The sequence below is a fragment of the Hipposideros armiger genome, unplaced genomic scaffold (genome assembly GCF_001890085.2).
Source record: "Hipposideros armiger isolate ML-2016 unplaced genomic scaffold, ASM189008v1 scaffold_72, whole genome shotgun sequence".
In the NCBI taxonomy this organism is placed as follows: Eukaryota; Metazoa; Chordata; class Mammalia; order Chiroptera; family Hipposideridae; genus Hipposideros; species Hipposideros armiger.
Genome location: NW_017731422.1, coordinates 4,402,910 through 4,430,557, shown reverse-complemented (window position 1 = coordinate 4,430,557; position 27,648 = coordinate 4,402,910). Strand labels below are relative to the sequence as shown.

Sequence of the window (27,648 nt, the reverse complement as noted above, 5' to 3'; positions counted from 1 at the left end):
CCGCCCAATGAGCCATCCAGACCCTGCTTCCCAAGAAACCCTCAGGCAGGTGGATGGGGGTGATCTGGCGGTCTTGAGGGGCTGCATGAGGGAGCTGATGGGCAGCTTTCCACTCCACTGAGTGAATCCTCAGGATGAAGAACAAATGAGATAGGAGAGAGTTCTCAATCACCTGAAGCACCTGCCTTGGGAGTTAGTTCCCAGACCTCCACCCCCTCCTATGCCAGTGCAGCCCACTCCTGGACCCATCAGGTATCTCTCAGACAGGGCTTGCCCCAGGGGGGACTGGCGGGGAGGGGAGCTCCCAGGCTTAGGCAGGTCACCGACTGTGTGCGTGAGGCCTGGAACGAGAAGGAGGTGGGTGCCAGTACCCGGGCTGGCTCAAACGCCACGAGGTCATCCACTGCTCCATCTGACCTTGAGGTTAATCCTGCAGCCTCCGCCAGCCCAGCACCATCAGCACCCATGTGCTGGCCCCCTCTCCTTCTCTCCCCTCACACATTAATTGCTCCAACGTTGATTTGATCTCCGTTCTGCACAGAGGAAATTGCCCTCTTAGCCATTTTCATCCTGGGTTTTTTGTTGTTGTTTTTTTGTTTTTAAATTAGGCTCCTTTGGCCTCTCAGGGCCCCGTGAGGGGCAATCAATTTTGGTCTCTACCTGAAGAGACTGGGAAGTCGAGGGAGAATTAGGCAAAGCCCCCAAAGACCCTTCTCCTCCCCCCTCCCAGACACCTGGGGTTCAAGAAGCTGCCACTCCACTCCTCGCTGCTCCAAGGCCACTTCCCATCCTAGGTGAGGCCATACAGTCCCCAGGTGTCAGAGCAGAGGCCCTGGGGAACTACTGTGGAGTGGGGGAACTGAAGCCCGAGGGAGGGAAGGATATGCCTCGCTGTCTGGCTGGAGCAGGGAGCCAAAGTTGTGTCTTTGGCTCCATCCTGATCCAGTGCTACTGCCTCCTCCCAAACCAGTTCACGTGGGTCCTCCTGCCCAAACTCACAGACGGACACTGCCCCTCAGTGACTAGGAAGCCTCTCCTGCTAGAGGCCTGAAGGCAGAGAGCAGAACGGCTGGCTTTGCCTGCTTTTCAAGCCCAGTCTCAGCCCACCTAGGGGAGGAGGAAGAATCTAGAGGGGTCGCCACTAGAAGTGGGGTGGGGTACAGGAGAAACATGCCCCGCACCCTGTCCAGGAGTAGCACAGGCCAAGGGTGTCCAAAAGCAACAGCTAAGAACAGCAGACTTGGTTCCTGAGCAACCCGGACTCTCACCTCGTCCTGCCCAGCCCGCTCAGGCCACAGCTGGAGGTGTGAGACCAGCGAGGCTGCAGCGCCATCTTGTGGCTCTGAGGGACAACGCCCCCATCAGCACCAAACCCCTGAGGGAGGCTAGCTAGCGAGGCTACATGGACAGCTTTCCACCAGGCAGAGCTGGGGAGTTGGGGGTAACCAGGTGATGAGCTTGTCCCCTCCTCTCTGTATCTCCCTACCCTGACCCCCATGGGGGACCTCCGAATCCTCCCTTATTCTGTCAGCCCCCAACCCACTCCAAAGAGACAGGACAAGCAGGTACAAAGCACAGTGTTTACTAAAGGCACAAAGTGGGGAGCCTGGAGGGGAGCTGCTTTTGCAGCAGTGACCCCACACTCTAACCTGAACCCAGCGCCCCCTCTGCTGGCCACCCCTGCCCTCACACCACCTGGTGGAGAGCTGTTAGCACCAAAGGGGGGTGGAGGTGCCCCACCTGTGTGAGGCGGGGCAGCCAGGCTGGAGGACCGGCTTGTTGCCATCGGAGTCCCAGAAAGGCAGGCCTGGGCACCCCCTGGACCAGTTGCTGCCTCAGAGAGGGAACTTCCTGAACCCCCTGCTCCATTGTGTCCTCCTTCATTGGCAGGGGTGGGGGTGGGGGATCAGCCTCAGAAGACAGGACCCTCCCGGGACCGCTTCTTACGTCCAGCACACCCCCGGGAACCAGGCTGAAGGCCTATTCCCGCCCAGCCCTGTCAAGAGGGCTGCCCCTGGGGAATACTGAGCCAGGTGGGGGGCTTCTCCTGACCCCACAGGCTGCCAAGCGGGCACTAAGTCCAAACAGGGGGCCAACAGGAAGGAGTGAGGCAGGGCAGGTGGCTACTTCACACACAAGTGCAGCCTGAAGGGAGGAGGGCGGTGGCCCTGGCCCTCCCAGGCCCCAGGCCTGCCCCGTTCCCCAGCATGGGGGCAGCCAAGGTCACAGCACGTCACCCTCCTCCATGCTGAAGCTGCTCCTGCGGCTGCTGGCCTTGGAGGCCTCAGGGGACATGGTGGAGAAGAGGGGGTCCGAGGCCAGTGGCAGCAGTGTGTTGTCCAGGAGCATGAGGTCCAGGTCCTTCTTGGACAGGTTGGGGAACAGGGAGACATGCTCTGGCCCCAGAGCTTCGGGGTAGCCTGGGGGCCCTTCATCGCCCCCGCCCCCAAAGCTCAGGCTGTGGCTGAAGTCCAGGTGGTGGAAGGGGGACGGTGGCTGGGGTGGCTGGGCTGGCGGGGGTGGCGGGGCTTGGGGGGGCAGAGCCGGCAGTGACTCAGGGTCGGGGACCTCGGCCCCCAACATCAGGGCCTCCCGTGGACCCTCCTCGCCGCCGCCGCCGGGCAGCTCCCGCTTCACCACCTGCTGGGCCAGCTCCGCCATGTTCATGCCTGATGGGGAAGTGGTGGGGAGGCCGTGCACGCGAGCCTGCATCTCCAGCTCCTGCAGGCGGGGCAGAGAGGGTTAAGGGTGCGCACCTGTGGGCACGAGCTGCCCCCCAGACCCCTGCCACAGCCGTTGCCCCTTCTCTTGGGGCACCCAAGACCACAACATGTCTCAGCTCTTGAATCTAGACCAGTGTTTGATCCAACTACCAGTCGCAACTCATTAGTGGGTGCTGAAACCACTGCAGTGAGTCTTGACCAGCTCTTTCTCTATTTTCTTTCATTGGAATAGTCTTGCTTAGACTAGACTAGAAATTATCAGCATGCATGGCATCTATGAAGGACGAGGGTTCTGTGATGAAATTCTGATCTTTCACTTTGAGTGTGGCGACGTGTGCTGGATTGTCATGTAAATTATAGTATCTACTATGAGAAATAGAGATAGATAGAAGTAAAAACGTTCAAAAGCTTCAGTCTAATCGCCTTTTGTATAGATGACCAGCCTCAGGTCCAAAGAGGACACAGGCCCTCACACAGAGCCAGGACGAGGACCTGTGGCGACTCTCCCGAGCCTTGGCTCTTCAGTTTGGCCCCTAGGGTGATTCTTAGCACTTTCCACCAAATAGTTCCAGCTCTCTGCCTCTCACATGGATTGGTTTACACTTTCCTGCCCCCTTGAGGTTAGGTGTAAACATGTACTTGCACTGATCAAGAAAATGTAAGTGGAAGTGACAGGTATCACCTTAAGAGGAACGTATGGCTTTAAGGTGTACCTGTCCATCCCCTGGAGTCCCAGCATGAGGGTCTCACAGAACGAACCTTCAGTTGATATTTGGGGCTTAAAGTGGCTGGGGGTGTTTGTTACTAAACTATAACATCCTGACTGATACATCCTCCCTCCTCCTGGTGTCATGTTCACGTCTTCAGTGTAAGCACTGCCCTTGGGGTCAGGAGCCAGAGCTACCGGAGAAGTCCAAGTGCAGGGGCCAGACCTGGATGCGGAGCCAGAGCTGCTTGTTGGTCATCTCCAGGCGCCGAGAGTGGTTCTCAAGCTCCCGGGACTTCTGCAGGTCCTTCTGCATCCTCCGGATGTAATCAACCGAGGCCTTGAGGATGGTGCCCTTGTTCCAGCGCACGTCCCTACAGGCGGCAGAACCAGAGGTGCGTGCTCAGAACGGCCGAGTGTTTGCCATGTGCGCGGTGGGTGGAAGGAAAACCCTGCTTTGGTTTCAGAAGCCAGTGTCGCCTGTCCCAGCTTTGCCCACAAACCCCAGGCCCAGCCAATCCCTCTCTTTGGAGGAGGCTGATCTCCATACGCACAGAACAGGCCCTCCCAGGTGACTTCATTGCCACCACCCACCTCACTCATCTCATGGAACCAAGCACTTCAAAGCAGCCTCCTTCCTCAGGCCTTCCATGTCGGCCACCAAAACCCACACCTGCACTTGGCTCTCACTACTCCAACCCCTGGCCCACCTCCGCGCCAGTCCAATGTCCTCATCAAACTTTCCCAGCATGACTCCTCCTCCAGGAAGACCCCCTGACCCTCGCCTCACTTCCGGGATATCTGCTCATCTGTCTAGAATTTCCTGATTTGAGTAAAGGAAGGATCTTCTTTTCCCAAAACAGATAAGCTCTTAGAAGGTAGTAATCAAGGGATTCTCTTCCCTCCCTCCCCCCTGGCAACCAGCACGGGGCTGGTCTCTGCCCCCTACCCAGCCCCTATCTTTCCCCCAGAAACGCGGCTCACAGGTCGTTGGCCTTGGGGATCAACATTCCCAACTCCTTGATGCGGTCGTTGATGTTGAACCTCCGTCTCCTTTCAACTAAAGGTAAAGAATTCCAGAGGGAGCAATTAGAGGCATGAGGACCCCGCCAGGGGAGCAGGAGGGGTGCCTTGGCCTTTCTGGGAAGTACTGGGTGACCAACAGAATGGGATTTCTACATGGTAAGGGGGTTGGGAGCAGGGCAGACACAATCAAGATCCTGCAAGGGTGGCGGAACTGACCCTGGTGAGGCTGTTGGCAGGCAAAGCGGCCTGCGGTAGGACGCCCCCCACTGCCCAGAACTCCCTCCCAGAAGTGCCCAGGTTCCATGCTCTAAAGGAAACAATCTGATACCCTCATTCACTCTGAAGTCCTGGGGATTTCATGAATATCTGTTTCCTGGAGCCCCTCTCCCACCCCTTCTGGAAGAGGGAGTCTGAAGTGGCCCCATCACCGACGGCCTTGGGTAGGGAAAACTTCCTACAAGTACGGGTCAGAGTGGCTTTTCCACAGGCCCAGGTGAAAGGACTGGGAGGAAGGCAGGGGAAGGGGTGAGGCAGGGAGGACTCACTTAGGTTGTGATTGTCCTTCTTCTGCCGCTCCTTGGCCAGAGCCCGGCTCTCGGCATCTGGAGGCCGGGAGAGATGGAGAGAGGAGCTGGGAGGCAGGAGAGGAGGGGCGGGGAGGAGGGGGCCAGGGCACAAAGAGGCAGGAAGGTCGTACCTGTAAGCTCGCGCTTCTGAGTCAGGTCAGCCGGGCAGGAGCTGCTGGTGACACCCACCAGAGAGGCTGTGACCTGGGGGTCACCACTGTACACATTCAGGTGGCTGCTGGATAGGGGCAACTGTGGGGTGAGGTAGGGAGATGGACCTGGTGAGCAGCCCCCTCTCTGTGGGGGGCTTTTCCCAGGGCCCATCGTCCCAGGAACAGCCATTCCCAGGGAGGGGGAAGCTATACTGGTGTCTCCTGTGCCACAGTTTCAGCTTTAAGGGGTCTGCAGCCAGTACCAGGGGTGTCGGAATTCACCCTGGGCCTCTTCAGCCAGCAGTTCCGCCTAAAGTCTGCAGAGTCCAGAGCTGACTAAGATGCCGGCCCTTAGAGGTCCAGCCTGGAGTCACTGGGACCACCAGAGAGAGTGCTCAGCCGGGTGCTAGTGGGAGATTTACGCCCCAGGCATCAGGCAGTCCGGGGAGGGTCTCCTAATCTATTCCCGAGTTTCTGGAAGGTTTCCTGGAGGGCGTGGCACTTGAGTCCAGCACAGAGATGTGGGGAAGCTCACAGGGGGTGGGGTAGGGGGCGGGGCTGGCAGGGCAAAGAATAGGGGCAGACAGTGTAGCGGTCACAGCAGCTCAAGCTGCAGGAGCAGAGTGTGATGTGGGCTGGCTGGGCAGGAGGTGAGGCTGGATCCTGGAGTGCTGGGTTCAACTTGCAAAGATCCTGGGATTTTGTGATGGGCAGCCAGTGGGGGGTTTAAGCAGGGGCCTGACGGTAACAGATCTGAGCTCTGGAAAGGTCTCCCCAGCTCCTGCCACAGAAACACGCAGAGCAAATCACAGGCCCTGAACCATACAGGGTCCGCAGAAACCACGGAAGGGACCAGACACCTCTGCCCTCCCGCCCTCCCTCTCGCTTCCTAGCCCTTGATGCCCCTGCTGGCTGGAGGTTTCCATCCCAGCTGGCCCTGGCCAGCCCTGCTGAGTCACTGGGCAATGTCACCAGCACAGTGGGGACTGAGGATCGACCTGTTGACTCCCTACTGCAGGAATTGGGGACTTCCCCTCAGTGGCATGGGCTGGAGCCAGGATCAGGGTAACAGGCTCAGGCAAGGGGCAGGAGAGAAGAGATGAGGTTCAGGACCTCCAAAAAGCGGGGAGGGGGGGCACCAGCCATTCCACCTGCTCAGTGTAAGTACCCGTCACCCTCGTGCAGAGCTAGCCCCCAATCTCTCGCCTTATCTAATCTTCCCACAATCCTTGGGTAGAAAATATCATCCCCATTTTGCAGCTGAGAAAACTGGGGCTCAGAATCGTTAAGGGACTTCCCAAGATCACAGCCAAAGCCAGAAGCCAGGCCTCTTGATTCCAAGCCTGGGTCCTTCCCACCTGCCACCTCCCCTCTGCCCAGGAGGCCCAGAGAGCATCCACACTGCCAGGAGGCTGCCGGAAAAGGGAACAGCGCCAGCGCCATGTCACTTGCCCCGGGGAGTGAGGGACACAGACCTGTGCCTGCCAGGTCTTAGGGCTTCATAGAGGAGGAAAGCTCCAGGTCCCAAAGGGACTCACCAGCTCTAGGCCTTCCTGTGGCCACACTGTTCCCCTCCAGGAATGCTCTCCCCACCTCCCCTCTGCTGAGGCCCAGCACTAGTGCCCCCTGCCCCCACCCAGGAAGCCTTCTACGACTGCCCAGCCACCTCTCCCTGTCGAAGTCCCATCACACATGCAGGCTGAGGCGCATCTCTAGATTCATAACTCTGCTGGGCCCTGGGCCCTCATTACGTCATTTCATAGAGGTGATTCTCATTTTCTACAGCTGAGGACTCTGTCTCTAGCGCTCTCCAGACGCAGAGCCAGGTACAGCCTCTGCCCACCCCTCAGGCACTCCCACCCCACCCTGGCCAGCAGTACCGTATTGGGCATGTGAGATTCAGGATTGATGAAGCCCAGGACATCGTCCAGACACATAATGTTGTCAATGACATCAAACTGAAAGAGAGAAAAATCCATCTGGGGAGAGCCCACTAGGAAGAGGGTGGGTAGGGGGCACTGGGACGGCCGCTGACCTGGAGGCACCTCGGAGCCCCTCCTCACTCAGCTCTTCTGGGGGAGAAGCAAACAGGCCCAGAGAGAGAATGAGCTGTCTGGGACCCAGAGGCCCCAAGACCCAGGCCAGGTCTTTTCCCAAGGAGCCCAGGTGCCCAGGGAGGTTGCTTTATACACTTTTTTGTCTGGACACGGCTTTGCAGGTATGCTGGGCTGTCCTGTATGTGTCTCCTGTTTCTCCCTAGCAGAGCTTTCAAAAGTAGGTGTGATGTTTCTCCTGTGAGACTGGGGCTCCCCTAGGGCAGGACTGTTACTGCCCCTCGGACTGGGGTTACCTGAGGCAGGGCTGTGTCTCCCCTCAGACTGGAGTTCCCTGAGGGCAGGGCCATGTCTCCCCACTCAGACTGGGGCTCCCTGAGAACAGCACATTGCCTCCACCATTAGACCAGGAATCACAGGAACATAGCACCTGGCACCAGCTCTGCTGGTGGCAGCCACTGGCCAGCCCCTCACTCACCTCCCTCTCAGGGTTGGAGCCAATGTGCAGCATGGCCATGGGGCTGTTGGGTGCACTGTTGCCAGCTGAGGAAGACACCACATGTCCAGCCCGCACCCCAGGGGAGGCGGCGGGCAGTGGCTTCGGGGAGCCCTGGGCGGGGCTGATGTGGGTGGCAAACTTGTTCCCATAGGTCTCGGACAGGTACTCCCGCACCTTCTGGTCCCGGGACTGCTGCAGGTGGTAGGAGGTGGGGTTCTCCAGGTAGGACTGCACCTGGAAGAAGGAGAAGACAAGGGCTCGAGGGCGTCCTAGGGCTGGGATGGGAGGGGACAGGTCCAAGCAGGCCCTACCTTCAGCACCTCCCCAGGCACAGGTGGCGGAGACTGGAAATGGACGGGGGTGTTGATGGCCGGGGTGGGCGGCCCCCCCAGCTGCTGCTGCTGCTGCTGCTGCTGCTGCATGTAATGCATGACAGCCTGCTGCTGCATGCGCTCCCGCTGCTCCTCCTGCTGCGCCTGCTCCCGCATGAGCTGCATGCGCAGCCCGATGCGCGACGCCATGGCGGCTGCTGGCGCTGGCTCCCTGTGGACAGGACGGGGACAGGTCTGTGAGTCACGTGTCCTCTTGAGAGCACTGGGGCTTGGGGAGGGGGCCAGGATGCGGGGGGAGGACGAGGGGTCGTACCCATTGCACAGAAGACACTGAGGCCCAGAGAGGGGACGGGATTTGCCCGAGGTCACTGAGCCATGGGTGACAGCTGAGACTTGAATCCAAGTTTCCTGTTTCCTAGGCCGGAAGTAGACACTCTCTCTTTTTCACTCCCTGCGGTTGGTCAGCCCCAAAAGCTCAGCGTCAACCTCACTCCCCTCTTTCTCTCGTGTCACATGGTGATCCTGTCAGATCTGACCTCACGTAGACCCTTGCCTGACACTACCTCACTGCCACCCTCCTCCCGACCTTATCTGGTTTCCTGACGGAGCCTCCTAAGGTTCAGACTCCACCCCTCCCTTTTCTTGCCCCACAACATTCTACTCACAACTCAGTAAATTAGAGGGATGCTGTTAAAACCTAAGGCAGATCCTGCCCCTCCCTCTGCTCAGGGCTCCCCATGGCTCCCACTGCGCTCAGAGTAAAAGCCGAGTCCTTACCAGAAAAGGGCCCCTACGATCTGTGCCCACCTTGTGGACCCCCCCTCTGGCCCCATCCCTTCCTACTCTCCCCTGTTCCACCTGCTCTGGCCACCCCCAATCCCTCAAACACACCGGGCACGCTCCCACCTCAGGGCCTTTGCACCGGCTCTTCCCTCTGTCCGGGGTGCCCTCTCACCAGATACCACTATGGTCATTCCTTCATCTCCTCCAAGGCTCAAGTGTCACCTTACAGACGCTGTCCATGACCACACTATTGAAAATTACAAAATTCCTACCTGCCCCCCCACCCCCGTATGCCCCTTCCCTCTTTTATGTTTCTCCACATCACCTATTGACATCTTAAATATGCTTTTTTGCTTAGTTCTTTCGTTGTTGATCTCCTTCTCACCGGGAATGCAAACTCCCCTGAGGGCAGGCATTTTGTCTGTGTGTTCCTGCTGTCTCTTTGGCCTCTAGCCCAGGGCCTGGGATGAGCAGATGCTCTATGACTGTGTGCAGGGAACGTTCACTATGTATGAACCAGGCACTGGCCATACAGCAGCAAGCCAACTGAGGTCCCTGAGCTCATGCAATGTATGGTCCAGTGAGAGAAAGGCAAGCCCACAGGCCATTACAGCTCTGTGCAGGCAGGCAGGCCCGCTTCAGGGCACCCGGTCATGCCAGAGCCCAGGGAGGGCTTCCCACCACCGCACATCAGCACTGATCTTCAGTGGGTCTCAGTGGAACAGGGGGGCTAAGACCTCCCGGAAGGGAACGGAAGAGGAAAGGACAGACTGTGTCCTGCAGCTGGGCCCACGCTGTCCCTAGCTCACTAAGTGACCCTGGGCATGTCCCTCTCCCTCTCGGAGCCTCCATCTCCCCATGCACAAAATGATAGCATTGGACCAGATGATTTCTAAGGTCCCTCCCAGCTGGAATGTGCTGAGACTCTCTGAAAGGTGCAGGGCCCCTAGGGGCGCCCAGACTTCATACAGGTCCCGGCAGGGGCTGGAGTGTCCCATCTCAGGAATATTGCAAGAGGCAGCATGACTTTGTGATTGAGCAAGTGCTATCAAACAGGGCAGGTGTGGGCTTGAATTCCAGCTTTGCCACTTCTTTGCTGTGTGCCCTTGGGCAAGTCACTTAACCTCTCTGAGCCTCATCTGTAAAAATTTCCACTTCAGAAGATTGGTGAGTGTGTTAAATAAAAATAGTGTGTCTTGCACAGCATGTGGCATTTGGTAGGCTGAGTGGGTGAGTTATGGATAAGCACAGACTGGCAGGGTCAGCTGCAATGTAGACCAGAGGCCAGAGCTGCACTCCAGGGTCTTAAGAATGAGACTCAGACCTCTGAGGGTGGCAAAGGAACGCAGCACAGGCTGAACATGTTCTGCCAATCAGACTAAGCATTAGCAGAAAGTACTGGCAAAGGTTCAGTGATCTTTTATTACTCCTGGATCATGGGAGTAATAATAATCTGTATCTCTTTGAGCATTTACCGTGTGCTGGGCACTGTTCAAGCACTTTAACCTCAAACAGCCCCGTGAGGTCACTTTGGTTACTACTCTCCTTTTACAAATAAGGAGAAACGGAGGCACAGGGAAGTTAAGTATCTTGTGGTGGCGGGTACAGAGGCTGGGACCCAATCCCAGGGGTCTGGCTCTGCAGCCCAGACCTCTGGGGGGTTGGGGGGAGTGTGTCTGCAGATCACTGTCTCTCCATGCTGAGCTGGGAAGGAGCTTGCCCCAGGTTGCATGTCTGTTGATCCAGGGCCAGGAATGGAGCCCAAGCCCAGGGCCCCGTCTACCACCCCAGCTGCTTCCCCACAAAGTGGGATGGCGCCACCCGTCTTGAGATCTGAGCACTCAGTGCCCCTCCCTCATTCCTTCCTCCCTACTCTGCCCACTTAGGCAGGGGATGAGTAAAGGGGCTGCCTCAGCCCCAGGGGTCTCTGCCCAGCTCCGACAGGACAGTCCCCAAGGAGAGAGGAGCAGACACTCCCTTCTGCCCCCCCCCCTCTCCGTCCTGTAGCAGGGACACGGCTGTAGTCTCCGCCCCTTTCCTGGGCCCCTACAGAGGGGCAGTCTGTCTTTGACCCCCATTGCCCAACTCCCACACCAGCCCCACAGCCCCACAGGCTCGGACCCCAGCCCAGCCATCTTCCCTTGCAGCTGCACCCACACACGCAGCAGCACTGGGGACCCCTCCGCCTCAGGAACAATCTCACTTCAGTTGGCCCCTTGCGGGGGGAGGTGACGGGCTTGGCAGTGCCAGGCAGCACGGGGAGAACTAGGGGAGAACAAGCCCCTTGTTTCCCTGACAAAGGGCTGGGCTAGAGCTGGCTCTGCCACACGGAGAACCTGGGCCGGGCCCTGCTCAGCCCCGCACTGGCTGCGCCAGCCTCGGTTTGCTCATTTGTAAGATGGACGCAGGACTTCCTGCCCCCCGGCCCCCACCCATGGGGTCTGTGTAAGCCTCCCAGGAGAGGACATCAGAGATTGTGAACGGTGAGGGGTCTGTGCAATGAAGGCTGTAGGGAGCCTTAGCCTGTCCCCTGTCCTCTGACAGAGGGTGGCTCAGCGGCAGCAGTGAGGTTTCCCAACCCACCCCCATTTCAAAGCTGTCACCGGCTCCCAGAGCTGCTCTTGCCAGCCTGCCCCCCACCCCACCCCGGCCTGGGTGGGATGGGTGCGGGGTTCAGGGAGGGACTTGAGGGGACCTGTGGGCGGATGAGGTGGTCCAGGAGAGACCCTGGACATACTAAACTCCCCTTCCCCTGCAAGCACACCTGCTAACTCTCAAAGCCTGAGGGGCTATTCACAGCCTCCCCCAGTGCCCGGTCTGCAAGAACTGAGAAGGACACAGGAAAACCAAAATGCCCCCGGACCCCTCCCCCACATCTGACCTCCAGACCCGCCAGGCCTGGAAATGGCCCACCCACCATGCATGTCCCCAGTAAGACCAGGAGCCTTGAATGTCCCCTACGTGCAGACGCTGGGGCTGGGGTGTTTCCCTGAAGAAACTTCTCCTCTGCCCGAGAGAATTTCTGCCCCTGCCCTGTTGCCTGGGAAACGTAGCAGGAACTGATGTTTCAGCCAAGGCCATGAGAGCCTCCCCTACCTGCACCCTCAGAACCCACAGGCCGCTTCCTGCTGCTGTTTACCCAGAACCTCCCACCTGACTCTACCTCTGCCCTAAGCGGAGTCTGGGTTCTAACTTAGTTGTCACCAAAATGAGCTTCACAGTCCAACAGAAGTCCCTGCTCTGCCCACACTGGCTGGGTGACTTTGGGGAAGCCACTTAACCTTTCTGTGCCTTGGTTTCCTTCTTGGTAAAATGAAGCCAGTAACTTCACCTCCTCACAGAGTTGTTGTGAGGATTCAAGGAGACATAGTAAGTGTGCAGAATTCACCTCAGCAGAAACGTCAGCCCCTGCTACGTTTTCCATGGGACTGGGGAGGGGCAGGGACTCTAGGGCCAGCCCCTCGGCACTCAGCAACTGGGGCGGGGACGCTGGGCTCCCCTCCGAACCTGTGCTCCTCCGGTCAGGACCAGAGTTGGTTTCATACTGGCTGGTGTGGGGGCCTTCCTCCGCAGTCATTACACCTCAGTAATAACCGGCTGCTCAGGACCTTTCCAGAGGAAAGATGTGGACAGAGGGAGAGGAGAAATAGGGAGAAATCAGTGATTCCCTAAGGAATACCTGAGAGACGAGGCCCCAGAACAGGAAATGTCCTATATATAGGGGAGGGAAAAGATCTCAAAGATATATAGCATTGAGTGGGAAAAGCAAACTGCAGAATAAAATGTACAGCTTTAGGCCACTTAGGCAGGAAATAGGTAAATGTGTAGAAAAGATTAGAAGGATCAGAAAACGTCTTGAATGATGGCCATGAATCAGGGCCGGTTTATGTGTTTTTCAAATATTAACTCATCTGTTCTTCACAACAGCCCTACGAGGTGACTCCTATTATTGCCCCCCAATTTTCAGGGAGAAAGTGAGGCACAGAGAGGTGAAGTAACTTGCCCAAGGTTTTATAGCTGATAAGCAGGAGAATGAAGATTTGAACCAGGCAGCCCCCACTCCTTATTCACTATTCTGGGCTCCCCCAACACCCCAAACTGTTCGGAGTGGTTACCTCTGGGGAAGGGAGAGGGAGGGGGTGGTGAACTGGGAAAGGGGTTTTCATAGCTTCTTATTCCATTTTTGTATCACTTAATTCTCAGGATATTAATATGTGCTACTTGTGTGATTCTTTTCAAACAAAGAAAAAGGGAGCAGGGCAGCTCTTAGTGGTGTGTGAGGGGCCCCACCGGTTTTCAGTCATGTCCAGTGCTGGGTCCTCCCATGTCTACCTGGAGTCTGGCCCAAGCCTCGTCCTGCTCAGTACAGTGGTGGTTAGGCCAGCCCAGGACCCTGAGCGAGGACACTGATTGGCCACCAGAGGCACAAGGCCAGGGTCAGACGCCACAGGCCAGCTGGAGCTCTAGGGCCAGGACCCAGGACCCAACTCAGTTCCCGCTACAGCCCCCAGACAGGGGCCTTCGGTGGGAGCACAGTCTTCATACAGAGCCCCTCAAATTGCTCTTAGCTGAGGCAGGTCCCTACAATTGCTGGTGGGGCCTGAACTGCCCTGGGGATGTTTCTGCCTTCCAGGCAATCCTTTAAAAACAGGAGCAGGGAGCAAAAAAATACACATTCTCCATGAGCCAGCAACTCCATTCCTAAGTGTATGCCCAACAGAAAAGCATCCCCGTGCTCCCCAGAGGACACGCACTAGAATGGTCAGGACAGCTCTACGGAGAGTGGCCCAAACTGGAAAGCACCCACATGTCCATCAGTAGGAATATGGATAAAGAAGTGTGGGACATCCAAACACGGGAATGCTACTCACAGGTGAGTTAACCAGTTATTGCTACATGCAACGCAGATGACTCTCACAGACAACAGTGCATACGCATACAGCGTGATCAACGTATATCAAGTTCAAAAACACACAAAACAAATCTTCTGTATTAGAAGTCAGGATCCTGGTTAGCCTTGGGGGCAGTGACGGGGAGGTGGTACAGGACAGCTGGGGGGGTGGGGGGGGCAGGCAGCTAGGAATGTTCTGGAATTTGATGTGAGTATGGGAGACATGGAGGTGTTGAGAATGCATCCGGGCTGCTCACTCACAACTAGCACATTTTGTGTCTGTGTGTTATATTTTCATTTAAAAATATACATAAGAAGGAGGGTAGACCTTAAATAATTTAAAAGAAGAGTTGAACAAATTACCTTTCCACCCAAGTGTGGCTACAACTTTAAAATGTCTTTGGTGCCAGGCAGTTTCAACAAAACTGCCCAAGTGGAGCTGGGTACATCTTTGGAAAAGCAACTTGGCACTATGTATCCAAGCCTTAAAAAAATATCCACTGGCCTGAGGAAGTCATCCTAAATGCAGAAAAGGCTTTTCTGCGTAAAGATGCCTATCACATTATACAGAGAAAAATAAAAAACAAGCTCAATGTCCGGCAATACGATGGTTGGATAAATTATGGTGTGCCCCTCCTGGAGGAATGCTATGTTTACAGTAAGTAACATGGGGCTACTTCAAGAGACAAAACGTAGGATGCAAAATTGTATAGAAGATCTGATCATCACCATTGACAAATATGTGTAGAAAAACCGCTCGGGGTGAAATAGACAAAAATATTACTGACTCCTTTGCATGATACAGTCATGAGTATTTTGGTTTTTTCTTTTTACCTTTTGGAATGTTATTCTTTTTCTATAATGAACATGTATATATTTCTAGTGGGGAAAAATATTTTATAGTCATAGCTAATGCTTATGGAGTACTTACTACGTGCCAGGTATTGTTCAAAGCACTTTATTTAATTATCACAATACCTCATATGTGTGAGTAACCAGTACTGCCTCCCATTTAGAGATGAGGAAACAGGCACAGAAAGGTTGTCACTTGCCAAAGGTCACAGAGCTCATAGGTGGCAAGGCTGGACCCTGGCAGTCCGTCTCCACCACTCTAACCCTCGGGCTTAGAGTTTGGCCTTGGTCCCGCACTTGGGGTGGGGGGTGCCACGTTTTATTTTAGGGATTCCCACTGAAGAAGCCCCCCTCCAATCAAAGCATTTCAGCTGATCTCTGATCTCTTTCATCCAGCCCAGGGGCTGGAGGGTGCCTGGGATGATGGAATGGTCTGGAATCCCCAAACACAAACAGAAAAAAACTCTGCCCTTCCTCAAAGTGCCGGGATAATTTCCTGTATTCCCAGAAAAACACATGTCTGGCGGCTGAAACAACAAAGTGTGCGAGCCCAGCCAGCCCCGCAGCCAGCGCGCCTGTTTAAGCCATTTATTACGTTCTGGGCCGCTGTGGTCGGAAGAAGTTGTCTCCTGATCCAGTCTGTTACCAACGACCAGTGGTGCGGGAGCTGCACAGCGTGGCAGGGGGAAATCAAGCGACCACTAAAGGATGGCCTTTGAACAGGTGCTGCGGCTCCAGGAGGCAGGCGGATGGGCCCCCGGAGCTCCCGGGGAGGGGGGCGTGCCTTCCAGCCTTGGGAAGGGAAGAGAGGGAAAGGTTCCAGGATGGGGGTTTGTTTGTCTGCTCTGAGCCCTCTCTGGCAGAGGAGGCAGCAAAGGCAGGCCTGATGCACTAGGAAAAGGAACAAAGATGTCCACACAACCCCATGCCTCAGGAAAGGCCACTCCAAATTACCCAGGTGGTCACAGGTACCCGCAGGGCCGCAGAGGCCTCCGTGGGGCTGAACCCAAAGAGAACTCGGGTTGGGGAGGTGTCATAACATTCCGGGGAGCCAGCAGTCCTGCCCACAAGATGCTGTGGGCACTTGCCATCAGATCCTGGGCTGACCCCACGTCTGAACCTAGCCTCAGCCTTTCCATCAGTGCCAGGGGTCGGCAAACTTTTGAGATGGAAGAGCCGCCAGGGGTCAGCAAACTGAGCCGCAGGCTCTGACGTAAAATTGACAATGAAAATAAAACTATCATAGTTTCACTTATAAAAATTTTAAAGGATATTATTCACATAATGGTGATTATGTAAAGGCATATTTATGGCTCACGAATAATTTTTCAATTGTTGTGAGGGACAGGATTGGCTCTTCCAGAGGTCGGCAAACTTTTGAGACGGGGCCGTACCCGAAGAGCCGCATGTGGCTCGCGAGCCGCGGTTTACCGACCCCTGCATCAGTCAAGCTGTGAGGGTGAAAGCATGGGCAGAGGGCAGGTATCACCATTTGGTCACTGTTTATTGTTGCTTTGTCCATGCTTACTGGACAAGTTTCCACACACACACACCCTATCAAGGCCCCAGGCTGGGGCACAGCAGCCTCGTGGTCACCCCGGCTCTCTCTCCTTATTGGACAGGGCAGGACTGCCTTCACCTGCTTTTCCAATTACTCAGCACCCTATTTGTTTCCTCTCCAAAAGCCCTGGGTTTTCAAAGATCTCCCTTTCCAAAACTTGTAGATCACATCATTCACTGCAGTGCTATGGGAGAGGCAGGTGGGTAATGATGGAGGGGAGATCATTAGCAGGCACTGGAGATGCTTACTAATGCAGGTTGTTATTATCTGCCCAGGGGTTCTCTAGAGGTCATGAAAGGCAGCAACCATGGGGACCTCCGGCTCCTTCCCATATTGAAAAAGAGCAAATGGAAGTCACACTCGCCCCTGGTAAGTGTGCATTGTTTGATTGGAAAGTATTTGGTACCAGAAACAGGAATGGGGTCAGTGGTACCTGCTTTCTACATTTTACTTTAACATTTTGCCCTTTTTCCTTTTTATTGGGGTATAATTTATCCCAGCAAAATGCACAGACCTAAAGTGTATCACTCAATGAATTTTTACAGGTGTGTACCACGTGTAATCACCACCTAGATCAAGAATGTTTCCATTACCCTGGAAAGTTCCGTCCAGGACCTTCCCCTAAAGGGACCCTCCGGTCTGACCTCCAGCACCATGGCTGAGTGTCACCTGACCTTGGACAGACACAAAGGTCATCATGCAAGATGTGGTCCTCTGTATCTTGTGTGCAACTCTGCCAAGTGGGAACGCTCTTGATGCAGACTTACCAACCCCTGTTTCTAATGAATAAAGATTGTGGAACAAATATGAATTACAGGAGGAAGCTAAGGCTCCAAAAGAGTGGTTTGTACAACGTGGCAACAAAACAAGACTCGAACCCAGGACACGCTCCCTTCAACCACCCCAGGACCCAGTGCAGGATGCTGCAAGGAGCTGCAGGGCTGAGGCAGGAGGGCATGCAGTCAGGGCTTGTTTCTGAATCTCTGTTGAACCCAGGCAGGAGGTGGGGAAGAGGGGAGCTGGGAGCTCCTGCGTAGTGGCCTCCACTGCCCACAGCTCCGGCCCATCAGCCATGCGGTCCAGCTCAGTCCCACAGGAAAGGGTAGGAGTGGACACCTCCTGGCTGGCTGGCTGGCCTGCTGGCCCTGGGGCAAGGCAAGGCAATTGTGCAGCAAAGGGGACAGCTTCAAAGGCGGTCCCAGACCAGAGGTGCCTGTCCTGTCTCATAAGGACCAGCTGGACCCTGACAGGAAGCCTGCCCCAGGAGGACTGCCACTGGACTTTGAAGGATAGGGTGAAAGGGGAACATGTGTCTGAGGGGAGCATGGAGAGGAAAAACCAGAAAAGTCCTGGGGCAGGGTCCACTCTTGTGATATGCACAGATACAGCCCAGCCATACATGCAGTCAGTGTCTGTCTGTCTCTCTCTCTCTCTTGCACACACACACACACACACACACACACACACACACACACACACACACACACACACAAGCCAGATTCCTCACCCTGCCTCGCAGTGGGCAGCTGCCTTTCCCCTGGGCTGAGTGGGTGAGAGGATGAAAGCCCTCTCCCCTGCTCCTCTGCACTCCACTCCTGGATGCACCGTCCACTTGAGCATCCTGCCTGGATCTACACTGATCTGTTCTCCGGTTGTTTCCTGGCCACCTACCAGTCTCCCCAGCTACAAGAAAGCTTCCAGAAAAATCAGCTTTCTTCTTTGGAAACTCCAGCCCATCCCACCCCCTCAGACTTGCCAGAGCGAGACTCAGGGCCCTCAAAGTCTGCTGGCCCAGTGACCCCAAGATCTGCTCAATTATCCCCCGTTCTCTCATGCAGCAAACACTCGCTGAGTCCCTACTAAGGACCAGGCACCGTGCTAAGCACGTGACCTACGTCAGTTCTCATCCGTCCTCCACAAACACGTCACAGGACAAATAGCACCTCTGGCAGATGAGAAAACCAAGGCTCAGAAATGCTACGTGACCTTCCCAAGGTCACACTATAAGAACACAGTGAAATGAGGCCACAAGCCCAGGTCTCTCTTAGGTGTGTGGCCACCACCAGCTCCAGGACAGATGAGGAAACCAGGGCCCACGGGGTAGACGCACGGAGATGGGTTATCGTGGCAGCCTTATGGACCCAGCCTTTGCTTTTCCATCTGCCGGCCGCTTAGGCAGGAAGGCAGAGGCACGAGGGGCACAGAGAAGCACAGAGCCACATGCACAGAGGCTTCTGGCTCCGGTCTGGCTCATTCGAAACCCAGCCCCAGTGCCTAGGCCACCCCGCCCCAGCCCTCCCTGCCCCAGGCCCTGGCCCTCAGTGCACTTGACCCCCCAGTGCCTGCGCTTGACCCTGCTCTGGGGGCCTCCTCTCCTTCAGCGCCTGCTGCCCCGGCTGCACGTCGTCAGCCTCTCCAGCCTCCCTGCAGCTTGTAGATGGCAAACGGACTCCTACTGTTTGCCTACCTTTTTGAGAGTTTAATCTGCCTCTGAGTACTTTGAAAACAACCTCTTCATAACTAAAGTATCCAGGCTTTGCTAAATAAAAGATGACACTGGAAGAGGGCAGGGGAAAGGAAGGAGGGAACCACCTATGGCAGGGACAACTGCATTAAGTTCACAGGAGGTGGCCTATTATTGTCTCCTGGGTACGAACCAACAGGGGTTAATTATTACTCATACCAAGTGCTTAGGAGTTGATATATATTGCTGATCCAACCCTCAAAGCAACACCACTCACTCATGAGGAAAGTAGTACTTTATCCCCCATTTCACAGAGGGAGGAACTGAAGCACAGAGAGGCTGAGAAACTTGCCCAAGGTCACAGAGCTGGAAGGCAGTGGACCTGGGGCTCCTGGTCAGGGCGTCTGCACACCCAACCTCTGCCTGCTCAGGCTCATGAGTGCACGGAGGACTAGTCTCCATTCAGTCCCTCCTTCCCCTCAAGGCACCACTCTCCACCCCCACCACCCCAAAACCACCAGGGCCACCCCCTGCAGTCCACCCCTCATGCATCCCCCTCAGCTGCATCTGGTCTTTCTGAGTCTGCTCTCTCGTGGGCAGACAGTTGGGTTCAATGGAATGCTCATATGTTCTGGACACCGACAGACCGGAGTTCAAGTCTGGTTTTGCCACTTAGCAGCTGCGTGACCTGATGAAACAGGATGGCATCTCCCTCAGAGTAGGTGAGGGGATCAGAGGAGCTGAAGTGGGTGATGTGCCTGGCACCTGGGAGGTGGTCCATGGGTGTTAGTTCCCTGGCTGGGTGAGCAGCGTAGATCTCGACGGAGTTTAGATGGGAAAGGGCCTTTCGAGTCCTCGCCACCCATAGCATGGTCCCCAGGCATCACATCCCCTGGAAGCTGGTTAGAAATGCAGATGTGCAGGCCCCAGCCTAGACCTACTGAGTCAGGATCTGCCCTTGGCCATGGCACCCTAGGAGATCTAGGGGGCCATTAAAGTCACTTTACTTGCAGCCCTCTGGAGGTTTGGTCACCTGGTCCCAAATTTGGTGACAGGTGGGAGGAGACAACAGGGAGGTACAGGTTTCTGGTGGAGAGCGATACTTCAAGGGACAAGCAGGGCCCTTCTGAGACCCACAGTGAACCTGAGCAAACAGCCCTGACCCTCAGGCCCAGGAGCCAAGGAGGCGGCAACTTAGGGCCCTAGGGCTCACCAGGCGCTCCGTGGGTGCAGGAGGCACAGTCCAGGCTTATGGGGAACCAGCCTGGAAGCTGGTGTGGTGGAAAAGCAGCCCAGACAGACCAGGTGAGGCCCACGCACACACAAACACAGCATCTCCTCCAAACACACCGTACACACTACCATCCCATACACACCACCCCAGGACCTGCCTGCCCAAAGCACGGCTCCAGCACTGAACAGACAACCCGGGGGACAGTGTGTGCCTGTGCGTGTGTGCCATGTGTTCCCCAGGAAGCATGGGGGGTGCTGAAACCCCCTGCAGCCTGCCAGGGAGACCACGTGTTCCTGCTTCTCACCTGCCTAAGCCTCAAATCCATCTGAGCAATGAGAAACCCAAGTCCTGCTCACCTGAGGTTGACAAGGACCCACATTTTAATTGCTCACCTGCAGCATGCCTGCTAATCACCCCCCATACATGAAACCCACCACCACAGGTTGCTGGGGGGTACCAAGCAGAGTGGAGCTCTGTCCTCAGGGTCCCCAAGAGGCAGCATCACACAGGGCAAGCTGTGCCCATCTCCCCCCCACACACACTCATACAGAATGAGAGCAAAGCCCACGCTCTCCCCGACCACACAGCTGCAGGAGGGACAGGGACCCCTTTCCACCTTACCCTCGGATGGGTGACAGCTCTCAACTCTACACTCCCATCTTCAGTTCAGAAACACACACCCCACTGACCTCTTTCACCTCTGCTGGCTGGACTGCCAGGGGCCCCTAAGCTCATGCAGTTTCCAAAGAAACCCTAAACATGGGGCCGGGACCTCAAGCAGGCCTAGGATGCCCGGGAAAGAACCGTGGACTGGGGGGGTCAGTTGGGGCTACTCCAGGGTACGTGATGTCATCGGTTCTGGAAAGGCCCTTGGCCCCAAAATATCTCCCCTCTGGGTCCGGAAATCCCTCCCAACCCTTTGAGAGTCTCTGCCAGGAGAGGCTCCCACCTGAAGCTCTTGTCAGCTCACACCCCTGGGAGAGGCGGCTGACAGCTGGCCTGAGAGTGGCGAAAGAAAGCGAGGGGAGGGTGAGCACCAGATGGGCAGTGCTCAAAGCGGGTGACCATCATCTCGCCAGGGCTCACAGGCTGCCCTGCCTGTGAGCTTCCACCAGAAGGGGGCACTGCCCTCCCAACACCCCAGAAGGCTGGTTCCCCAGGAGCCAGTTCTCTTCTCCAGGGAAGGGGAGGTCCAGCAAGGGGCGGGGCCTTAAGCACCCCCCTCCGCATACATTCCAGGGGAAATCAAGTCCTGTCCTAACTGTCCCCTTGAGGAAGGCAAAGTGCTGGCAACCAGGAGGGGGTGGGAACCCTGAGAGAAGGGAGGTGGGTGGACAGGGGTGGGATTTAACCAGGTTCCAAAATAGCACAGTTGGTTCTGCCTGGCTTCACCCTGCGCAATGTCTGGCAGCTTCTGCTTTCGGTCTGACTCACGCCTGGTGGGGGCAGGACAGGGCAGCCAACGCAGACAGCGGCCTCTGGAGAACCACAGGCTGTTCTCCCCTCACTACACGCACCTATGGCGGGGCTTCCTCCCCCGCCCCACCTGCGAGCCGGGCTTCTGGAAATAGTCACTAGGAGCACAAAACCCAGGGGCTCCCTCGCCTGGGTCCTATCCCGTCCTCTCCCATCCCAGGGCTTCTCCAGTCATGGCAGCTGCCCCAGCCCCAGAACCTGGGTTTGCTTCTGCACGGCCCAGGTACACCCCACCGGTACCTCCATCACATCTCCATCAGGGAAACCAGAGGAGACATGCCCTGAAGATCTAGCTCTGCCCCCACAGGAGAAATGACCTTCGATAGTTACGGTCCCACCAGCCAAAGGAGTGAGAGAGCTGCGCCTATTCCCACCCCACCCCCCCAAGGTATGAGAGAAACAGCACGGTATTACTCTCAAAATGCGCACCGCGGTTCACGCACCCCTTTTTTTCTGTCCTGAACTCCACGAGCAGCACTGTGCTCTTGGCTGAGCAGAGAGAGGAACCGAGGGCCCTGGGTTTTGTGCGTGTTGGGTGGGGGAGGAGCACCAGTAACTCCATTCTCCCCTTTCAAGATCTTCCACCAGCTCTAGCTCCCAATCCTCCTCCTCCCCGGCTTCCACCATAGGAGGCAGCTGCCTTATAGTCCTCCCCGGATCAAAGATGCGGAAGCCCCAACCTGAGACACCCACAGAAAGCCTCGTCATCAACTCCACCTCTCAGTCCCTGTGCAAATCGACTCCATCCTCCCAGCCCTCCCAGCAACACGCCTGCCCGGAATAAGTACAGCCACCTTTCTATCCAAGTGGGGCAGGTACAGGATGGCTGTTGGTCGGCTCTGCCAGTGCCGGCCCTGCCCATGGGCTGGGGAATAGATGACACTAGTAAGTAGGGGAGGATGTCAAAGGTAATGAGGTTGGCCAGCACAGGCAGACACACTCCTGCCCCCGCCACCCTGGCACGGGCACTGTGACCAAACCTGGTTTGGAAGTGAAAACATCAAGGGGAAAGGCTGTGGGTAGCAGCTGGAGGGATGAGTCAAAGCGACCAGGATTTGGCATGCCGGCCCGTGCAGACCCGTAAGGAGCTTTCGGTGTGAATGTACCAGCCAGGCCCAGTACCTGCCCCATCCTGGTCGCGGGCCCTTCCCCATCCCCCACACTAGAAGGCCTTACCTACACTCCACTTCCAGTTCTTAATTCTTCCCATTCCTGGGCCCCAGAAGGCATGAGACTATAGCAGTGTGAGTCTGCAGCGGCTGGGACCAGCAGTCAAGAGGGAGGAAGCCCCTCCAAGAAGCAGATACTAGGCAGAGCCTTCACCAGGGACAGAGAAGGGTGCCCTTGCATAAACTGACCCCCCACTGCCCTGTGAATTGCATCCTGTTCCCCATAGAGACGCAGGGGGAGGGCACTAGAAGACTCAGTTCCCCCACTGACGAAACGGCAGCCACGTGGCAGCCATGGGGCTAGTGGCACCAGGAAGGGAAGAGACAGAGGCAGTGAGAGAAAGGAAAAGGAAGTCAGAAGAACTGCTACAATCACAGTCTCAGGATACTAGGGCTGGCAGGAGACCTGAAGGTGGCTCCAGGCTGTGCGCTACCCGGCACGGCCGTCCCGCCTTCTAGGGGACGATGGAGCACAGAGACATCCACTCGCCTAGGACAGGGCCTGGAAAGGGCTGCCAGTGTCTGGCACATGGTAAGAATCTCATTCGTGCTGGGACCCTTTCCTCGACTGTGAATGCCTGGAGGGATCCTGACAACTTCCTCTTTTTCTCCATGGCACCTGGCACATAGTAGGTGCTCCTTAAGGATCTGCTGAGCACAGTGAATGTGGTACTGGTGACCGGCCCCAGTGGAAAGGGTCTGCCTGTGGCAGCTGGGGATGGGGGTGGGAGCTTCATGGGCACGGAGAAAAGAGAGCTGCGGTAAGAGGGCTGACAAGGGCCATACTCCAGGGGACCGGCCGGACCGCTAGGCCTGGGTTCAGTGAGCGTGGCAGAGGCTGTCAGGACCCTGGCCACGTCCCCTGGGCACTCACAGTCAGCCGGCCCACCTGAGCACTTCTAGCTGCCAGCACCTGTATCTGTGCCAGAGCCAACGGAGGTAGCATCCTGCCTACCCCCAGCAGCTCTTAGCCAAATAATGAGGGTGCAAGTGAAAAAACACCCAGTTCCCTCACCCCACCCTGCTGCGGGGTAACTCTAAAGCTGTCTACAGAGGTCCCCAAGGAGACGGGGCCTCAGGCACCTGCAGCGCTCACCGCTCCTTAACACACACTTTTTCGGCTTCCTCCCCTCCCTGTCTCACTAGTCTATCCCCCTATTGGTGCTTCCTGGGGTCACATCCCAGGTGAAGCACCTGTACTCACATCCTTGTCTCATCCAGTGAGGCCCAAGGAGGTAGTTTTGACCTGAACTTGAACAGCTAATGCTAACGCTTAGAAAGAAAGGCCAATAAAGAAGCCAGAGGAAAATGGGGGCTGGCCACCCTGGGGAGAAGCCGGGAGACAGGCATGGAAGAGCCCAGTCACTGGAGGAGGCTGGTAGGGCTGGATGCAATGGCCAAGTGGGTACCAGGAACTTTCTCACCTGCGGGAGGTAAGACTGTCCTCAGAAACAGAGTTGGAAGATGGAGAGAAGAAATAAGGACATGCCAGGGTTGCAAGTTATGTGATGAAGAAGCCAACATTCCAGGGTTGGTGATGGCAACATTCAGTTACTGGTGGCAAATGCCAGTAGGACCCGAAGCCCAGCACTGCCTCCCACCCCCAGGCTGCAACTAGAATAGAGCTAGAGAACCCCAGCATTCCAGAACCTTAGCAGGCCTGTTTATTCGATAGCACAGCCATTATGGTCCCTGCTCAGGACTAGGCACTGGGGACACCTAGGGAAGCCGTTTGCATCTGCACTAAGAGCACGTGTTCTGAAGCAGGTAGATGCATCCCAGATCTATTGCCTACTGTCTGCATGCCCTTCAGCAACTTTCTTAACGTCACAAGGTCCCAGTGTCCTCCTGGATAAAATGACACTAATGTCCATCCTGGAGAGTTTCTGTAAAGGTTAAATGTAAAACATCTACTATAGGTGTTCAATAAATATTTGATGCATGCATGGATATAATGGAAGCATATGTGAATATAATACATGGATGGGTACATACATGGGTAGATGATGGATGGATGGATGGATGGATGGATAGGTAGGTGGGTGGATGGGTGGGTGGGTGGATAGGTGGGTGGGTGGATGGATGGATGGATGGATGAATGGATACATACAAGGATAGGTGGGTGGATGAATGGATGGATGGATAGATGAATGGATGAATGGATGGATGGATGGATGGATGGATGGATGGACAGACGCATCCATGGATAGGTGGATGGATGTTTGAAAGGAGACAAAAGAGAACAGTATTTGTCTGTAGTCTGATTCCCATTTGGTTCAATATCCCTTTCTGCTAAATTTAATAAAAAGAAAATGAAGGCCCATCGTTTTCTAATTTATCTGTTAGAGATACCTGTATCGCCAATGACCAGGTTGACGTGCAAAGTAAGATTCTCCTAATGAGCTTTAGCCACCTCACTGGGGGAGGGTTGTTCCCTGAAGGGTGCAGGGCTGTGTCAGAACAGAGCATGTCCTCCTGGCTCAGTCACCATCACACCGGTTCCCACCATGTCTATCCCCCTTCCCTCAAGTCCAACTCCACTCAACCCCCACCCCATGGAAGGTGAGGCAGGGGGCAGGGAGACGAAGAGGAAGCCCAACAGAAGCAGGCCAGGCAGAGCAAGCTGGGACGGCTGAGCCGAGGACGCCGAAGAACAGAGTATGGATGTACAGGATGGAGGGAGCAGGGATCCGAGAGAAGGAACTGAAGCGCAGAGAAGGGTTTCCTGCCTTTGGAGAAACAGAGAAAGAAAATAGCCCTGAAAGATCAAGGGAACAGAAACAGAGGCTGAGCAACAAAGAAAGATGGCGCACCCCTGCTCCATGGTCCCCAATGGCTCCCCACTGTCTGCCAGATAAAGTCCAAACTCGCTAGTCGGCCAAGCCCTGGGCTCAGCCTGGGGGTCTCCTCACTCCCTCTCCCCAACCAATCTGGGCATCCAGATGCTCCCCATGACCCCCACACACACACACACAGACTGCCCAAACCACACTCATCTCTGGAAGCCCTCGGACGTGGCCACCCCTGCGGCCTTGGATGAAGATGTGTTGACTGGTCAGCGGGACTGGCACAGATGGAGAAAGATGAGCCCGGGCAGAGCGGGGAAGGGGGTGAGGCTCCAGGGTGGGCCAACCTCGGTGTCCCCTTCCATCTTCTCTCTTCCCCACCTGTCCCCATGGCCCAGCCCTGCCATTGCACAATCTTGTGGTCACTGCAGAATGCCCTGTCTGTTTGTTAAGAGGGCTGAGGTGGCACTGAAGGAGGGAAACATGCCCAGGACAGGGGACAAGGAGGGTGGGCCGAGGAAAAGGGAGGTGCTTCAACTCTGCCCAGCCCCAGTGGGTCAGGGCTCGTGGAACAGATAAGTTGAGCCCAGAAGGCGAGAAACGGGGCAGACCCCATAAAAGTTGTGTCTGGGCACCCTCCATCTTGGCCTGAGGGGCATGGGTGTGAGGCAGAGGTGGGACCCCCTCATAGGCTAGAGCTGGCCTTAGAGGCCCCTTCAGGCTGGGAAACCTGAGGAGATGGGACAGCTCAGGACGGACTCTCAGAATAGAAACAACCAGAGGCCTCAGCACCCCTGCCTCCAGGGGTGCCTAGTTTAAGGAAAGGGGGGCTTCTCACCAGCCTGTGGAGCACAGGAAAAGAGGGTAGGGGTTCAAGCCCCAGCCATGGCCACACCTCACTTCTACATTCCTGCACCCTCCCAAGGAGAACAGGGGGACCTACAGTGTGGGTGGAGCAGGGAAACTGAGGCACTGCTCTGGAGACCTGCTATACCTGCCCAGACACCAGCATCATCCTTGGAAATTAACCATCATGCTTCTCACAAGCACATGGGGACACAAGACCCTCCTGTTCCAGGGGCCCCTTTCACCCTGGGGACATATACTTTCCAGAAAGTGGCCTGTCTTGGTCCCCAAAATCGGGCTGTGGAAAGGAGCCTTGCTTCTTCCTGAACCCTGACGGTCAGTATAGAACACAGACTCTGGCCCCAAGGCTGCCTGGGCTCGACCCCCAGCTCTGCCCATCGCCCGCTGTGTGACCTTGGGCAAGTCACTGAAGCCTCTCCACGCCTTGGTTTCTTCATGCGAATGGGGGATATTGTACCTCACAGCTGATGAGAGAAAACAAATATACTCGTTTGGCTCCTCAAGTATCCACATGGTCCCTACACTCAGGACACACTCACACCCTAATCACCATTCCTCCTTCCTCCTCCTCAATGGCTCGCACCCTGAAAAGGGGGTGCCAAGGAGCTGAGGGAGCTACTGCTGTTGATAGAGCGGGTGCCAGGCCCATGGCGGGCACGGGGCCCAGGCGTACAATGGGGCTGTGTGTGCACCCAGCGTTACCCTGGAGCGGAGCTGGGCAGGCCGGCATCTGGGGTCAGGCCAGGAATTCATTTCCCTGGAGAGGGCCTCCCCACCCCCTCCCAGGCTGCGCAGCCCTGTGGGGGGCAGGAGGGCAGGCCCCACCCTCTCCTCTAGTGAACCCAGGCAGTGGAATGGGGACATGCCTGTGGCAGGCACTGGGGAACAGGGACTCCTGAGTCCAGCCACCAGACGGGGCTGCTCACCTGTGAGGCACTTTGGACCTATTATGTAATCTGGGGCTATGGCTTCCCTGTGGGCAAAGGGAAAATGAAGTCTAGGGGGCCAAGAGAGGGTTCAAGAAAAGTTTGCTAGGACCCCCCCGCCCCCCTAGACAGAGAACCTCACTCCTCACTGCCCAGCTTCATGGGGCCCTGGGCTCAGCACCAGGCCCCCCGGGATGTCCTGGGAGAGGATCAGGCTCACTCCCCAGGGGGATGAGTCACCGGGAGGTGCGGCCAGGACGGCAGGGAGCCGGTGGGCAGGTGGGGCCTCCCCCCTCTCTGGCAGGTCTTCTTGAGCTGGAAAACCACTCGGCTGTGACGGGGTGCTGACCGCCGAGTAGGAGCCCGGGGCGCTGCAGGCTACTTCCTCTGGCGCAGGGGGTTATCTAGTGCCAAGAGGTGGGGTCCCGAAGACCTCACGGTCACCACGCTGACAACTATAGCTGCAGGCATGGGCCACCCCCTTAAATATCCCTGAAAGGGGTGTCTGACTGCACGTCAAGGCACCCACTTACCCCTGACTGAGAAACTGGGTCTGAGGCACGAAAGGAGGGGGAAGCTAG

General features: G+C 56.3%; 1 protein-coding gene and 1 long non-coding RNA gene across 6 annotated transcripts in view; one reads left to right on the top strand and one right to left on the bottom strand.

Annotated features, from left to right (window-relative positions):
* Window positions 1-1,566: 1,566 nt before the first annotated feature.
* TFEB (transcription factor EB) overlaps window positions 1,567-27,648 on the bottom strand; it is a 46,261-nt gene continuing 20,179 nt past the window's right edge. For 3 of the 5 annotated variants that reach the window (XM_019642777.1, XM_019642782.1, XM_019642780.1), the window contains exons 2-9: window positions 8,038-8,269; window positions 7,706-7,960; window positions 7,054-7,131; window positions 5,153-5,273; window positions 5,001-5,057; window positions 4,414-4,489; window positions 3,656-3,803; window positions 1,567-2,721 (exon numbers count right to left, since the gene is read on the bottom strand). In XM_019642777.1, coding sequence (XP_019498322.1) covers window positions 2,224-2,721; window positions 3,656-3,803; window positions 4,414-4,489; window positions 5,001-5,057; window positions 5,153-5,273; window positions 7,054-7,131; window positions 7,706-7,960; window positions 8,038-8,247 — 1,443 coding nt within the window. In that variant the 5' untranslated portion in view covers window positions 8,248-8,269 and the 3' untranslated portion in view covers window positions 1,567-2,223. Of the gene's footprint in view, window positions 2,722-3,655; window positions 3,804-4,413; window positions 4,490-5,000; window positions 5,058-5,152; window positions 5,274-7,053; window positions 7,132-7,705; window positions 7,961-8,037; window positions 8,270-8,371; window positions 8,479-22,495; window positions 22,695-27,648 lie in introns of those variants that run through there. The other 2 variants (XM_019642778.1, XM_019642781.1) reach the window with 2 other exon arrangements.
* Window positions 14,954-17,131, top strand: LOC109382922 (uncharacterized). Its single transcript, XR_002124010.1, has 3 exons — window positions 14,954-15,307; window positions 16,421-16,514; window positions 16,691-17,131. It is a non-coding gene; the product is annotated as an uncharacterized LOC109382922 (long non-coding RNA).